This window comes from Emys orbicularis, chromosome 2 (genome assembly GCF_028017835.1).
Source record: "Emys orbicularis isolate rEmyOrb1 chromosome 2, rEmyOrb1.hap1, whole genome shotgun sequence".
In the NCBI taxonomy this organism is placed as follows: Eukaryota; Metazoa; Chordata; order Testudines; family Emydidae; genus Emys; species Emys orbicularis.
This window is the reverse complement of record NC_088684.1, coordinates 57,353,089-57,369,416: the sequence shown is the minus strand read 5'-3', so window position 1 is coordinate 57,369,416 and position 16,328 is coordinate 57,353,089. Positions and strand designations below refer to the sequence as shown.

At 40.7% G+C, this 16,328-nt stretch overlaps 1 protein-coding gene across 5 annotated transcripts in view; it reads right to left on the bottom strand.

The window, feature by feature from the left end:
* Positions 1–13,923: 13,923 nt before the first annotated feature.
* The window catches only part of UBE2W (ubiquitin conjugating enzyme E2 W), a 38,090-nt gene continuing 35,685 nt past the window's right edge, over positions 13,924–16,328 (bottom strand). For all 5 annotated transcript variants that reach the window (XM_065397802.1, XM_065397803.1, XM_065397804.1 and 2 more), the window contains exon 6: positions 13,924–15,388. In XM_065397802.1, the coding sequence (XP_065253874.1) occupies positions 15,375–15,388 (14 nt within the window). In that variant the 3' untranslated portion in view covers positions 13,924–15,374. The remainder of the gene's footprint in view (positions 15,389–16,328) is intronic.

Sequence of the window (16,328 nt, the reverse complement as noted above, 5' to 3'; positions counted from 1 at the left end):
ACCTAACCCAGATAAGTCACACAGTGTTTTCAGGAACCAATGCAGGGAAATAAACCAGAGTTTATACTAGTGACTGTATGTTCAGCTCTTCCTGGTTCTTCCCTAACCTACATTGAATGGAGAAACTGTTATTATGGATCTCATATCTTAAAAAATATGCAAATTCCTACTAGGTCTCAATCGCCTAAGAACATTCAATTTGTACATTTTTAAAAAAGATCATGAGTTACAGAACTATTTAATCTAACCAAGATGAGCTAATTTTATAGTCACAGGCTTTTATCTACGCTCCTTGTTCTTCAGCGTATCAAACTTGAGTGGCCTGATGGCTCAAATTCAACACGTTTCTTCTGCAGGGTCAAACATTCCACTGTAATCATTTTCTCTTATCACCCATCTACTGAAGTGGTAGAAAACAGTATTTACAAGTGCTGCAATGAAAACATGATGGCCCTGTTTACACATAAAAGGTGTACCAGTTCAATTATACCTAGTGTAGTTCAACTGTACAATCCGCAGTTATGCTGGCACAAAAATGCTTGTAGTGGTATAACTTACTCCCATATAGGTAGGGGAGTAAACTTTGCCAGTATTAGGACATTTATCTCAGCATAACTGCAACTACAGTAAGGGTTGTACCAGTATAACTACCTTTTTATTAAAAAAAAAAAAAAAAAATCACACCCCTGCCAGTTTTATGGGTACAACTAGTATGTGTAGGGCAGGCATAAGTCTCCCACAATTAATTTGTTTTAGGCTGTAACAACTTGACTGGTTTCATCTTAACTATTTGTTATCATATGTCCTTTTATTGCCTTATCTTTCTGTATGAGGAACAGCAGAATTTGTATATATAACTACACCCTGCCTTGTTGAAATTGGAGAAAATGTGATTGCATGTGAAGGCATATCTGTGTCTCACACAAGTTTATCCCGCGTAGACAGAATGTTATTGTTTGCAGAAGATAGCTTTTATGTATGGAAAATATATAGGTAGCATGAGAAGAAGGTAATTTAACTTGTTCCTGTAAAACACACACTGAAGAACCTATGGCTTAAATCACCTGTTTTCTCTATCAGTAGGTTAGAAGTAACTTAGAATCTCATGTTCACATACAATGAAAACAAGTATAAACTACAACTGGACGAGGCAGGAAGGACGAAGTATAAGCAGTCACAGGCATATGGCTTATCAGTTTAACTCCATGAGTTTCCAGTCAGAATGGTCTGCTTCTGCAGTCTGGGAATTAAGGTTGAGAGAGGTATATATTCTTCGAAATCTGTTTTCTGCCACTTGGTTTTCAAGACTATTTTACATGTACTTGTTAGACGTCTATTTATTTTGCAACATCTGAACGTTTGTGAAAGTCTTAGTTTCTGGTTTGGCTGGTATGATTTAATTAAAGGCCAGCCATAGTCTGCCCTGAAGAGACAGATAAGTGCAAGCATAATTCATGTGATTGATCAGTTTGGAAAACACTTGTACTGATCAAAAAGGCTACAGTGAAATCTTGGACTTGGATACTATGTGAAAAAAACACTAGTTCTACTCAGGGGACAAGTTTGGGAAAGGTGAATGGCAGACTATAATGTCACAAATTTAATATTAAAATATCTACTCCTATCTTATTTATTTCAGACCTTTTTATCATTTACACGACCACTTGACATCTCTCTGGCTATGAAAAGGGGCCTTAATATGAGTGTAAATGTACTTTAAGGTGACAAACTGCCAGAGTGGGGTGAAAGGGCTTTAGAGTATGTCTAAACTAGGAATATTTACTGGTAGAGCAGGATGCTATACAAGCAAAGCACTCCTAGCATGGATGCAGCTTATTATACCAGTAGAGTGCACTTTTACTGATACAGTTTATTCCCCCCCTCCCAACCCGAGCAAAACATGCTATACTGGGGAAAGTGCAATTTTGCTGGTATAAATCCTCTATGCTAGAGGCTTTTGCTGGCACAGCTAAATCAGTTAGATGTCACACCGTATCACACCTGCTTGAAGTCTAGTGTAGATATAGTCATAGTGTAAATTAAAATCAGGCCCCTTGAATCTTGCCTTTAGTTAACTTCAGTACTTGATACTAGGGTAGGATTTGTAACTCACTAAGAGCCTGGTTTGTACAAATTTTTGTACTGGTATAACTGTCAGGAGTTGATTTTTTGATTTAGTTTTGTTTTTTTTTTAAGCCAAAATAGTTACACAGTACAACCCCTAACATGGGGAGTTGTATTGGTATAAAGGTGCCTTAGAGTTGCATAACTTATTCCCTTTCCATATGGGAATAAGCACTTTTATAAAGATATAACTACTCTATGGGATTGTGCCTCTTTAATTAAAGCAGTACAACCTGTGTACAGACAAGACCTAGCGTTCATAGAATATTGTTCCCTCTAACATAGGACATGGTGTGAGGAATGTTGCAAAGAAATACAAATCCCTTGCATCAGGGGTGATCTTGTTGAATAATTTTCTAGAAGTATGAAAATCCTTTAAGGGCAACTGCACAAGATCTGTCCTACTTAAGTGAGAATATTTGAAATGGAATGGTCTTATGACAGATTTCTTGGTCTTGTACAAGACCAAGAATAGTAGGTATTAAACAGGGAGGACTTCTTCATAAAGAGGTGTATGTATTAATTACTCCTGCACTACTGGGCTTTATTTTCTGCAAAGAGCTTCACAAGTTACAAAACATCAGCTGATGATGCTACAAAGAGCATATAGTGATAGAGGCAGTACTAACACAGCATTATTAAGCTATGCATAGCCTGCACCTACAAGCAGACTAGGTATGATGAATGAGGGGACCTATACAAGGATTACTGAAACTGCCATACACCAAAATCTAAACAGTTCTACTGCTGTAATCCACAGCTTTTAGGGAATTGCTAGTAGGGGTTTTGCAGTTTTTTCCTCTATCCTATTTTCCATCCATGCCCACTACTTTCACCTTTGCTTCCTCCCCCCCCACCCCCCCAAATAGCTCTTGACACATCACTCACTATTTCAGGGAGGATGACAGCATGTAGCTCTAAAATGTGTGATCCTGAAGAAATCACTTCTGTAAAAATATATAATTTACACATCCTAGCATGTCATTTTTTAGCCTTTATGCTAAAAAGTTTCACCTACTAAACAACTTGAGATTGCCCAAATTAGTCCATCATTTCTTCATGCACTTCCATTATATGGTTACCTCCCTTTTCCAGACTTATTTTTGTCCATTATATTGCAATATTTAAAGAGTTTGGTATAAATATTACTGCACCTTCTATAAGGCATTGTAACTTCAGTTGTAGATGGCATGAGTAAGCTATAATTGTAACTAAAAGTATGCTGAAGGGAGGAAAATTAAGTTTGTGTTAAATGGAGTTAACATGTTAATAGCATTAAATAAAGCAGTTAAAGCTGTTTGGGGAAGAGAAGACTTATTATGTGAGCATAAAGTGTGATGATGGTGCAAGGCTCAGTAACTCACTTTTGCTTTATGTCCTATGTTCCTAAAAGCTCATTCTTCAGGCCTCTAGCTGACCACCTGCAGGGGTCAGGAAGGGAGTTTAAAACAAAAAAAAGTTTGTGCTGGGGTTTTTTTGGTCTCTTTCCTCTCAAGCATCAGAGATGGGGCACTAGATAGGGTAGGGTGGGTCAATGTTCTGAGGTGGCACCAGGCATTCTCTGTCTCAGGTGCTTGGCTGGCTGGTTCTTGCTCAAATGCTCAGGATTTAACTGATCAGCATATGTGGGGTCAGGAAGGAATTTCCCTCAGAGTGCAATTGACGTGGGGAGGTTTTCACCTTCTTCTGGAGCATGTGGCATGGGCACTCGCCACAACTATCTGGGTATATCTCACTTAATCATTTCCTTGCCACTAGAGAGGCCTTGGGCACTAGTGCACCTCACTCCCTCATATTCTATTATGTGCCAGAGGCAGACCCTAGGCTCCTGTGGGCTGTAATACTTCAGTCTAATTTCAGTTGTTGGGTTTAATGTGTGGGTGTTGTTAGTGGCCTGTGATATACAGATCAGATAGATGATCGGGTGGTCCCTTCTGGCCTTAAATGCTATGATTTATTGCAATAAGCCTCCACTCCTGAATGAAAATTTTGGATGCTAATAATTTACTACAGCGAAGTTCCTATATTCTTCACTAAACGGCTGGCCTAAAGCAAGATTTTTGGATGCTGTGGTGCTTTAATGCTGCAGTCTGGAAATTCTGCAGCAGCTTCAGTTAAGGTTTAAAAGGGAGATTTTTAATGAATATCAAATTGAACAACACACTCAGTACAATAGTCTCCATTACTAATTTTGATATTAAGTTCCATTTTATAGTCACTACATTTAATTTTCAATATGCAGTTATGGGTTGGCTACACTTGTCAATACAGCCACATACTGAAAATTGGAGGTTTTGACAGGGCTGGAAAGGTGGATAGGGAGAGGGGGAAGAGTAAGTTTGAGGATATGAGGTAAGCATATTAGTTGGATGTTTTTGCTAAAATAGCAGCAAAGTAACCCATGTTAACACTTAAATTGTTACCTTGAGGTTTTGGATTTTTAAAACTTAAGATGAACGGGGCAGCTCACATCATTCAGAGCCCTTGTTTCAGGTTATCTGCTGGTGCAGAATGATAACATTGCACTGATTTACATTCAAGATTCTTTTTCCAGATGTAAGCTTTCTCTCTCTCGCTGCTATATATTATATACACACACACACGCACAAAGAAAATCTTGAATGTAAACCAGTGCAATGCTGTCATCCTGTGCCAGCAGACAACCTGAAATAAGGGCTCTGAATGATGTGAGCTTCCCTATTCATCTAAGGTTTATATACGTATAAATAATAATAAAAAAATTAGTCTAGGACAGGGGTAGTTATTTTTCTGCCAAGGTCCAAATTTCTTGGTCAAGGTATAGTCAAGTTCCTGACTCCAGAGAAACATTTTTCACAACGCAATAATAATGATGATAATCAGTAAATAAAAAGATTTTGTAGTCTGTTCAAAAGCGTCTGGTCCAGATTTAGCCCACAGTCCGCCTATTGATTACCCCTGGCCTAGCGCATGATGCAATAGCAAATTTTGTGGCTGCAGAATACATAGTATTATAATGTCCAAAATTAGGTAATGTGAGACTTGTAGCATGACATAATACCTCTTACTACACAGAACAATAGTAAACAAATGCTATTAATAAGTTATTCCTTTACTAAAGGAAACTTATTTGCCTTATCTTTCTGCTTCCCAGAAAGAGAAAAAAACAGGATTCTAACTCCTGGATCTTTGATCCTTTGTGAAAGATTACAAAACTCCTTTTCATAAGCTGTTTTGAACCTTCAAGGCAACAGCAGGAGTAGAGCATGAGTTTGGCCCCTGACTAGTCATTTTAGTGCCAACCTCCCCTCCCGCAGGTATAAATGCTGCCCTAGCATTTTCGAGTCATCTCCTTCAACTGCACATGAAGTGAACCTCCCAGAGAAAAATACCAGTCCAAAATAAACATAAGATCATAAAAGCCTCAAAGAAGAGAAATGAAAAGATTAAAGAGAAACATCTACAAAACAGTAACCACCAAACTCTGAAGTGAGACATGTAGGCAAGTGGAATCCTGCAAGGTGATATCTTGAAGCAGAATTACAAGGTAAGTAATTTTCCCTTCTCTAGAGAGTCCATATTTGCATGATTCTTCTAAGAGTGAGCTCTTAGAAGAAAAGCTTAAAAGGAGGTCTCAAAAGATAGAAAGAATAAGGTTGAAACCAGAAGTAAACAAAGCCAATACCAACAGTGTACAAAAAGGGTTTTAAATATTCCACTCCCCCCTCCAAACTCATTAAGTGAAACGTACAGACTGTAAAATGAGGTCACAAACAAAACACACCTATAAAGACTGATCAGCTGAAAATAAGGAATATTGTAAAATTAAACTTTTTAGGGAATGACATAACATGCTTCCATGTAAGGGAAGGCCAAAAAACGGTTACTCACCTTTGTAACTGTTGTTCTTTGAGATGTGTTGCTCGTATCCATTCCAATTAGGTGTGCGCGCGCCATGTGCAAGGCTGGAGAATTTTTACCATAGCAACACCCGGCGGCTTGGCTGTGGAGCCTCCATGGCGCTTGATACATACCCCAGCCGACCCAGCGCCTCCTCAGTTCCTTCTTGCCGGCTACTCCGACAGAGGGGAAGGGGGGCGGGTTTGGAATGGATATGAGCAACACATCTCGAAGAACAACAGTTACAAAGGTGAGTAACCATTTTTTCTTCTTCGAGTGCTTGCTCATATTGATTCCAATTAGGTGACTCCCAAGCCTTACCTAGGCAGTGGGGTCGGAGTGAAGCAACGTGGATTGTAGGACTGCCATCAGCTCCCGGACGTTGATATGAAGGGAGAGCGCGGACGGGGGCCATAGGTCCTGTGTCTGAATGTCCCTGAGGTGGGCGCCCCATCCCAGGGCTGACGCATCCGTGATAAGGAGGGCTGCCAGATTGTTCTGGCAGTGGTTTGGATGGTCCGAATAAGGGGTAGGGCCACCCTTGATGGAGCTTCTGCGGACAGAATATCCACCACTGTCCTCCACCTCTACCACCTCCTCCGCCTACAGGTTCATGTTCCACACCACCCTGCGCAGGAGGTCTATCAGAGGGGCACCCAAGATTGCAATGCCTGCCACCACCTCATTGGGGGAGGAGAAGGAGAAAGAGGCTGCAGGGGGAAGATGGTCATCCAGGGCCTCTTGCGGGGTTGGGCCCAGGTGTCCTGTGCCATCTATCTCAGGGCCCGGACCAGGAACTGGTGTTGGGGTAGGGAAGCTGCCACAGTCTCCATGCCTCCCGGGGTGGGCCGACTGGCGGTAGCCTTTGGCACTTGTGGCTCGGACGGGGCTGATCGAGAAGCCCCAGATGGAGCACCCTGGGCCTGGTAGTACGCCCAGGGCATCCAGAACGGCCACTGAGTGGGCCCTTAAATGGGACCCTGCTCCTGCACTTGCCAATGCCCAGCCCAAATGGCGACGTGCAGAGAAACGTGACCCTGCTTCCGATCCTGAAGAACGAGAAGCAGAACATGAGGGCCACAGTGGTGCCGAGCAGATCTGCGCTGGGTCACGTCTATGAGGCGATGGGGAATGGTGCCACGACACTGGGGAGCGATGCCGGGACCTGGACCGGTGCCTGGATCTGGACCTGGGTCAAGATGATGACCAGCAGCGAGAGCGGCATCGGGTCCAGGATCTGCTCCTCGACGGCGATTGGTGGGCAGATCAGCGCCGGGACCTGTGCCGAAGCTGTGCCGCGAGTACGACCTGTGCCACGAGTATGACCGGCGCTGCGAATGAGAGCGGTGTCGGAAGTGGGAATGGTGCCGAGAACGGGATCGGTGCCGGGGCTCGACCGACGGCGCTGACGGATGGATTAGGGCTGGCTTGCCCCGGGACGGTGCCGCACGTACAGGAACCGGTGCCTTGGCATGAGGCTAAGAGGATGCTGATGCCATCATGGCAATAAGATCCCTTGCAGCAGCAAAGGTATCCGGGGTGGACGGCAACTGGACCTCAACCAAGCTGCATGTCGGGGAGTCCAGTGGCACCAAACTCAATGGCTCCGAAGCCGTAGGCTGTGCCCCTAGATGCTCCCCTGCGGGACGTGTCTCCACGGGCGGTTCCAGGGAGGCTGGTCTCTGAGGAGGCGGGCCACCCTTTTCCGGCTTCCGGTGCCGCTTCTGGCCAGAATGGGAGGGGTGCCAGGCCAAGGAAGTCGGTTGCGGTGCCGGGGAGTGTCGGTGCCACGGGTCTCGTTCAGAATCCAACCGTGGGGTAGCTCCTACCGTTGCCGCTGGGGTGCTGCGCACCGAACTGCTTGGTGCCAGATCTTGGCACGCCGCAGGAGGCTGAGGGCTAAGAGTCGCCTCCATGAGGAGCTGTTTTAAACTAAAGTCCCGCTCCTTCTTAGTCCGGGGATGAAACCCTTTGCAGATCCTGCACTTGTTTGCTTGATGAGACTCCCCCAGAAACTTTAGGCCAGAGTCATGGGGTTCGCCCGTTGGCATGGGCTTAGAGCAGGAACCGCAGGGCTTGAATCCCGGAGCCTTGGGCATGTGCCCAAGAGAAATATTAGACAGGAGGGGAAACGCCCCCAACCTCGCTAATACAAACTAAACTATAACTATTAAAAATAAACTATGCTAGGGAGAGTGGAGAGCAGTGAAGCAGAAATCCACAGTTCCAACGACCATCACAGGCGGCAAGAAGGAACTGAGGCAGCGCTGGGTCGGCTGGGGTATATATCAAGTGCCATGAAGGCGCCACTCCAGGGGGCTCCACAGCCGACCCACTGGGTGTTGCTAGGGTAAAAATTCTGTGACAGCTGTGTACCTAATTGGAATTGATATGAGCAAGCACTCGAAGAATCCTGGGGTGCAGGATTCCCTCCATGGGGCCAAATCAAAGCAGTAGTGCTTTGCACATATACATAAAGATTATGTAACTGCTTCGCAGGTGTCTGCAATGGAAACATCCGAGGCATGCCCCATTAGCAGCCTTACCTCAAACTAAATGCGGTATAACGACAGTTTCAGGCCAGTCACATTACAGCTATGAGATATGCAGTCAGACATCAATCTGTACAAAATCCTTTTAATATTACTCAGCAAATTGTCAAGAAAAAATGTGACCAGGCTTTAGTCCACTCCACTCTATGGAGAGGGGCTGCTCGTCATGGACCTGTTGGAATAAGATGACTTTCCCAGATAACAGACTCATTAATGTGCATCTCTGAAATCACATTAGACAAAAGTTTCAGATCAGTCTGTCACTGGGACTTAAAGCTCACTTACTCTGCAAGCTGAAGTCACTGTCACAAGAAAAAATGGTTACTAACTTTTCTGTAACTGTTGTTCTTTGAGATGTGTTGCACACGTCCTTTTCAATGTAGGTATTTGTGCCCCCACCCCAAGCACAGTTGCCAGAAATTTTTCCCTTAGCGATATTCTTTGGGTCAACTCTAGCTCCCTCTGGCGTCACGCACTCATAACGTTGGTATAAGGGGCCCCACCGGCTCTGCCCTCCTTCAGTTTCTTCTTACCAACCACTTCTGAAAAGGGGACAGAGGGTGGGTTTTGGAATGAAAATGTGCAACATCGTAAAGAAGTTACAGAAATGTTAGTAACCGTTTTTTCTTCTTCGAGTGCTTGCACTTGTCCATTCCAATGTAGGTGACTCACAAGCAGTTGACCCGGAGGCAGGTTTGAAGATCAAGTACAGGCTGATTGTGACACAGCCCAGCCAAAGCTGGCATTGTCTCTGGCCTGTTGAGTAATGGCATAATGTGTGGTGAACTTATGAACCGATGACCAGGGTGCTGCCCTGCATATGACCTGAACTATAACCTGTGCTAAAAAAATCTGTGCAAGAGGCTTGAGACCTTGTAGAGTGAGCCGTCAGGTTAGCCAGGGGTGACATGTTAGCGAGGGTGTAACATACACAATGAGGTTCTTTGTGCTGAAATGGGGAGACATTTCATCCTGTCTGCTATTGCTATGAACAGCTGAGTGGATCTGTGGAATGGTTTTGTTCTTTGTATGTAGAGGGCCAGTGCACTCCATACATCCAATGAGTGGAGTCACTGTTCCTCCCCGTTCACATGCGGTTTAGGGCAGAAAAACTGTTTGACTGCAATGGAACTGATACCACTTTCGGGAGGAACAACGGGCGCAGTCGCTCCTGGACCTTGTCTTTGAAAAAGACCATGTATGGTGGTTCTGAAGTGAGAGCTCGGATCTCTGAAACTTGTCTGGCTGTGATGGTCACCAGGAAGGCTACTTTCCAAGAGAGGTGTAAGTAGCAAGCAGGTTGCCAGTGGATCGAACAGGGGTCCCATAAGCTTTGACTGGACCAGGTTTAGGTCCCATGGAGGGGTGGGATTCCTGACCTGGAGGTATACCCTTCTGTAGGCCCTTGAGAAACCTGCCTACCTCGTTTGTGAACAGACAGAACAGTTATTGATCTTGGGCTAGTACCACATGACAGAACAAGGAGTAATAGTCTCAAGTTGCAGTGGGGGAGGTTTAGGTTGGATATTAGAAAAAACTTTTTCACTAGGAGGGTGGTGAAGCACTGGCATGGGTTACCTAGGGAGGTGGTGGTGGAATCTCCTTCCTTAGAGGTTTTTAATGTCAGGCTTGACAAAGCCCTGGCTGGGATGATTTAGGTGGGGATTTGTCCTGCTTTGAGCAGGAGGTTGGACTAGATGACCTCCTGAGGTCCCTTCCAACCCTGATATTCTATGATCATCCGCATCCAATCATTGAGCCCAGAGTCTGCTGTCCCTTGCAGTGCAGCACTTCCACATTGATTACACAATCTCTCCAACGAATTTACAATATTCTTCTTAAACACCATCGGTGGAGTGCATTCAGCTTCCTTTTGTGTACTTTCACCATCTGCCACATTTCTGAGGTGTACAATAGTGCTGGAAGGACAACAGGGCTGTACAATCTCATTTTAGTGTATAGATACTCATACTCTTCCAGATGTTTAACAAATAGGAAAATGATCCACTAGTTTTACCAGTTTTTGCCTTCACTAACAAAGGGAGCAGTTTCACAATGTTTATTTTCAAATTACAATGTTTTAAAATGATCTTGCACTACACAAGTTTATTTTAAAAAAGGAATACAACATAAAAAGCTCCAAAGATGTTTAATCTACCATGAAAAATTAAACTAAGAATGCCCAATAATCTGATGAATATCCTTTAGAATACAGAATAGAGGAGCATAACAGGAAGAAAAGAAAAATATGTAAGAGCACAGAATATACAGTACTGCTATTAAAAAAATCAAAATCAAAATTAAATATAACAGCAGTAGCCAGCAACAGAGGGTCCTGTGGCACCTTTAAGGGCACGTCTTCACTACCCGCCGATCCGGCGGGTAGCAATCGGTCTATCGGGGATCGACTTACCGCGTCTAGTGAAGACGTGATAAAATCGATCCCTGATGGCTCTACCGTCGACTCCGGAAATCCACCGCGGCAAGAGGCAGTAGCGGAGTTGACGGCGGCGCAGCAGCGGTCGACTTGCCGCCGTCCTCACAGCCAGGTAAGTCGACCTAAAATACGCCACTTCAGCTACGCTATTCACGTAGCTGAAGTTGCGTATCTTAGGTCGACCCCCCGCTGTAGTGTAGACCGAGCCTAAGACTAACAGAAGTATTGGGAGCATAAGCTTTCGTGGGTAAGAACCTCACTTCTTCAGATGCAAGTGAAGTTCTTACCCACGAAAGCTTATGCTCCCAATACTTCTGTTAGTCTTAAAGGTGCCACAGGACCCTCTGTTGCTTTTTACAGATTCAGACTAACACGGCTACCCCTCTTGATACTTGACACCAGCAGTAGCCAAACATTTTTAAATTAGTGACACTGAATTATTTATTTTGAGAGTTTAAAGCACATAATACCGTCAATCTTCCAATTTTATAAAGATATCCAAAATTCCGTTCCCTTAAAATTCCCGTTGTAGGAGTTGTGGAAACATTGGGCTGCCACATGATTACATATCAACAACTAAGTGTACATACATACAACCCGAAGTCAATCTCTCTTCTCCTCCCATTGCTCAGTTTAATTAACTTTTGATCCTTACAAAAATGAGTTGTAGGAAAAGGGAGTTCAGCTGCTATTTGGCTTCTATTTTAGAACTGACAATAAAGGTCACTTTAATGTGCACTCATCTCAAATTTTAACTATGTTGTTCTAGATTTTAAGAAAAGAAAGTTGATAAACACCAAACACCAAAAATATCTAAAATATTTGTCGTCACCAATCACAAATATTTAAAAGACCTTTCTTTTCACAGAACTAATTTTTGGATACCAAGAGTTTTCCCTTTTCCTCTGAAGTAGAAAATGAGTTTTCATGCCTTTCTGAAGTAGAAACCACACAAAATTATGAACAAATTTATTGATGTGATGCAATATAAATGTCTTCCCAGAAAAGTCCAAAAATGTACTCTGAAGTAATATAATCTCTCTCCCCACAAAGTAAACAAAAAAGAATCTAAAATATTCCTGCTCCCCATTCAGTATTTAAAGTGCTTGCCAAAAGGACACCAAAACCATGACATAAGTGTATATAAATATCTACGCAAACTAAAAAATAGTGCCAAAGCAGCATAATAATCTAGTGGATATTCTCCCTTCCATATTAAAGTATTCAAATATAAAGAAAGTATTTCCTTTGCAATATATACTTGAGGAGGAAAAAGTTAAGCACATCAGTGTTACGTAAACATCTCGATTTCCATTGCATCATTTGCAATCACTCTGACAGCTGTGTCAGACAGCTAAACAAAGTACGGGAAATGCTTCTGTACTTCACCATCTAGGGGTCACATTTATTTCCATTCAAGGGCACTGATCTATTTTAAAAATAAGTATTTATTGTGTTATGGTATAAACACACTAAACACAAAACAAACGTATAACAATCTGAATATTGATGTAAAAACAAAGCAAGGTAGTTTGGAGCAAATTCTGTTGCCACTTCATATGAGGAACTCCCACTGACAGACAGACAGTTCAACACACAGGGTAAAATTCACCCATGGGGAAGGCCAATACCCCTTACATCCAATGTGAACCCGATTTTGAGACAGCACAGCACTATCAGAGTAACTTCACTATTTTCAGGACTTATGTGGCACACAGGCTTTGTGCTGGTCCTCTCTGCAGGGTGAATTTTATCTACCAAACAGCAACAGAATGCAAAATCCAAGACAGTTAACTTGTTATTCTTCCTCTTCTAATACACCTTGCTTTTTTGGTTTTAAATAAGAATATCCATGTTACTTTAACACGGTTTTCATATTTTCTTTTGTTTTAAACAGCAGCATAAATGAGACCAGCTATTTGATTATTTACTTATTCATCTCTATGTTAATCCATACAATGGTGATGATAGGTGAATCAAGGTATAATGCTAAACACTACAGCATGTATCTTTGATAAGATACAGTACATTATAAAGCTTCTTCAAACCATTATATTGTATTACCACAATCCACAGTATGAAAACAATTACATCAATCTTTGACATGATGCACTGTAACAATTCTTTCAGAGGCATTAAGTTGTGTCATAGTACTGTTTCTTTACTGTGGATTAGCAAGTGAATATTTGACATGATCCATTATGTGAACCAGCTGTATGAAGAGAAATACATGGAATTCTGAAAGATACATCAATCAAGTCAATCAGTAATACAGAGCAGGTATGTTAATAAGAAATAGATTAAATATTCATAAAAAGTTACTGCTCATGCATAGTAACAGTTTGCAGATATTAACTGGATTGTTATGATTAACTTACATCTGCAAATTCATGCTAAATACAAGTTAGTTATAATTAGGAGCACAACTGTTTCAATTCTCAAAGTGATTTTTGGCTCAACAAAAACTGACAGATTTTTCCCCCCCTTTTTTAAAAAAATGTTCATTGTGAAAGGATATATACACCAAATTTATATTCACAACTACTTTTTACTGTTGAGTTTTAAAGGCCAAAAAGGGTTTCTAATATAATAGAAAAGATAGTATAGTAGCCCTACTTTACTGATAATATCCATAATTCAATGGCTGTACAAAGCTGATCCATTTGAGTTCTACCCACCCTGAGTTCAGCATTTACACTTTTTAAAATTTATGTTTTAAACATTAGATAACATACAGAGGTATGTACAAGGCTATACAATTTGTCAATTATACAGCAGTAAAAAAATATTTCAATATTTTCAGCCAATTTTTGTTCTATTTTTTTTTTTAAAGTTTAGCTGTTTCTGATTCTTATTTTAAAAATAAAGTAAATAGTTATTTGATTTAGACATTTGTTTATTGACTACTTTTTTTTTTTTTTTTTTTTAAAGGAGTCAGCAATAAGGCAACAGTAAAAACAGCATTGTTATAGAAATGTTGCATATGTGTAAAGGTACTAAGTATATAAAAGACATCAGTGCTTCCTAAAAAGACAGCCTACTTGTAATATCATAAAATTACACAGTGGTGAGAACAATTACCTATTTTTCAACAATTATTTCTCTGTAGAAAAAGGTTAATCTAGCTGTAATTAAATTTTTGTGAAGAAAAAGCTGGAAAAAAATTATTATGCCTGTAGGACAAGCAAGTTAAGAAAATATACTTTTGTCTAAACTTAAATAAAAAGGTCCACACTTTTGTGTCAAAACATTAAGCCTCTGTCAAAAATGTATTTCTTTCTTTATAGTACAGGATTAAAAGACAAGATGATGCTTACAAGGTAAAGAAATAATTTACAAGAAAATATCTTCTGACAAAGCTTTTCAATCAAAATATTGTTTTGTAACATTCAAACATGACATACAACACAACAAAAACAGCAAACAAACGTTATATGGATTGTTTTCAAACACATAAATAAATGAAATTGTGTAGGCAGTAGGGCTCATGCTGATGGCTAGCAGGAAGTAACAGTGTGCAATCTACATGGAAAAAAGTTCTAATGTACAAATTACAGGCCCAATTGTGGACTGCAGCAAATTTAATTATATCACTGCCATCTTCTTGTATCTCAAAAAATAAGTCTTGATTAAACCACTCATACCCAATTATTACTCATATCTTTGTGTTAGAGATATGAGTAACTACCATACAAAAAAAAAAAGGGGGTATTTTTATTTCACCATAGGGATAATTGTACCTATCTCCCAATGTCACTTGAAAACCTTCCATGTTAAAACAATTTGACAGCAGATGAACAATTTAATAAATATGTAATGATCTTATTACAGTCCTTTAGCTAAGCATGTTAATTATGCTGCTAGTTTTGTGACCACAGTGCACAGAATCCAAATATAAAAGAATGGGATGCTTTCAAAGTAATGTTGGATCCCTTACTTATAATCCCAATGTATTGGAAACTTTCCATAAGACCTACCATCCAATCAATTTATTTTGCAGCAGGATCAAAACTTTTCCTGGTATAACATCCATTGCCGGCAATGGATACCATAAAACCGCCAAGGAGTTCAACTGTTATTGCACAATACATGAAGACCTGGAATTCTGCCAAAAGCTTAAAAATAAAAATAAATGGAATTTTTCTGACATTTCCAGACACCTGCATTAATACTGTATGACTAAAGCATGTCAGTTGCATGGACTGAACCAGCGATCAACATGCGCCCAGAATGCACACTAGTAAAAATGCAGTCAAAGGAAGTAGTCTTCATTGTCTATAGGTCACCTCCAGTCAAAGGTTAAAGTTCAAAGACTGAATGATCAAAGTGCTCATTTTCTCAGTAGGACAATCTTCTGCTAGGAGGATCACAAAATGGTGGCATCAACAGGTGTCATCTTTAAAACAAAAAAAGATTTATGGAAAACAAATATACATTCAAATCCCAATTTTCTGAGAGGTACAGATGCAGAAGCAACTCCTAGCATATACGTTACCACGTAGGTGAAAGTATAACAAATGTCTAACACTGCTGTTTTAAAGAAATCGAATACAGATTACAAAGCAAGATAAAAAACTATGAAACTTTCCCCAGTGCTACACAGTGAATTTAGGAAAAATGCGTTTATCAAAATTATGATTTATTAATGTTGGTATATACTAATCTCATTACAAAAGACAGTTATTTTTCATATTAAATATTTTGTATTCAGTATTTAACGATCCAGACAATCCATTGTAAACCTGAACTTAAAAATCTGTTTCCTCTCAGCATTTTGCCCCTTCACTGTACACACTATGCATCTTAGTTTTCATGCTTTGAGCTTTTGATGATTAAGAAATGCTCTTAAGAGATTAAATAAATACACAGACTTTGCAAACAGAAGAAAAAATACTAGGGAGGCCACATTTTGAGCAAACCACACTGTCACCTACAACTGAGTTCAAACTACACAAGATTTTTCACCATTTATTTGAAAAAAGTTATTTGACAAGCTGGATTACTCAAGAAGTGGCTTCCTGACCAATATTGGCAAGATATATTACAAAATTACATGCAGTTGTGTGAGAAGGTGGTAAGCATAAACTTCAATAGAAGGGGAGAAGATTGCTATTCTCTGCCACAGATGAGTGTGTCTTAGGAACAACCACAAAAACTGTAGTTGATATAATAGAAGGCAAACTGTAATAAGTTGACATTGTAAACCTAAAGTATTTCACATAGAATTTTTTTCCATCAATTCAATGTATGTAATTGCTCCCACACAGTTCCCTAGTAAAACAATATTAACGGCAATACACTAACTTCCAGATTTGTTTCTTTTTTCCCCCAATATT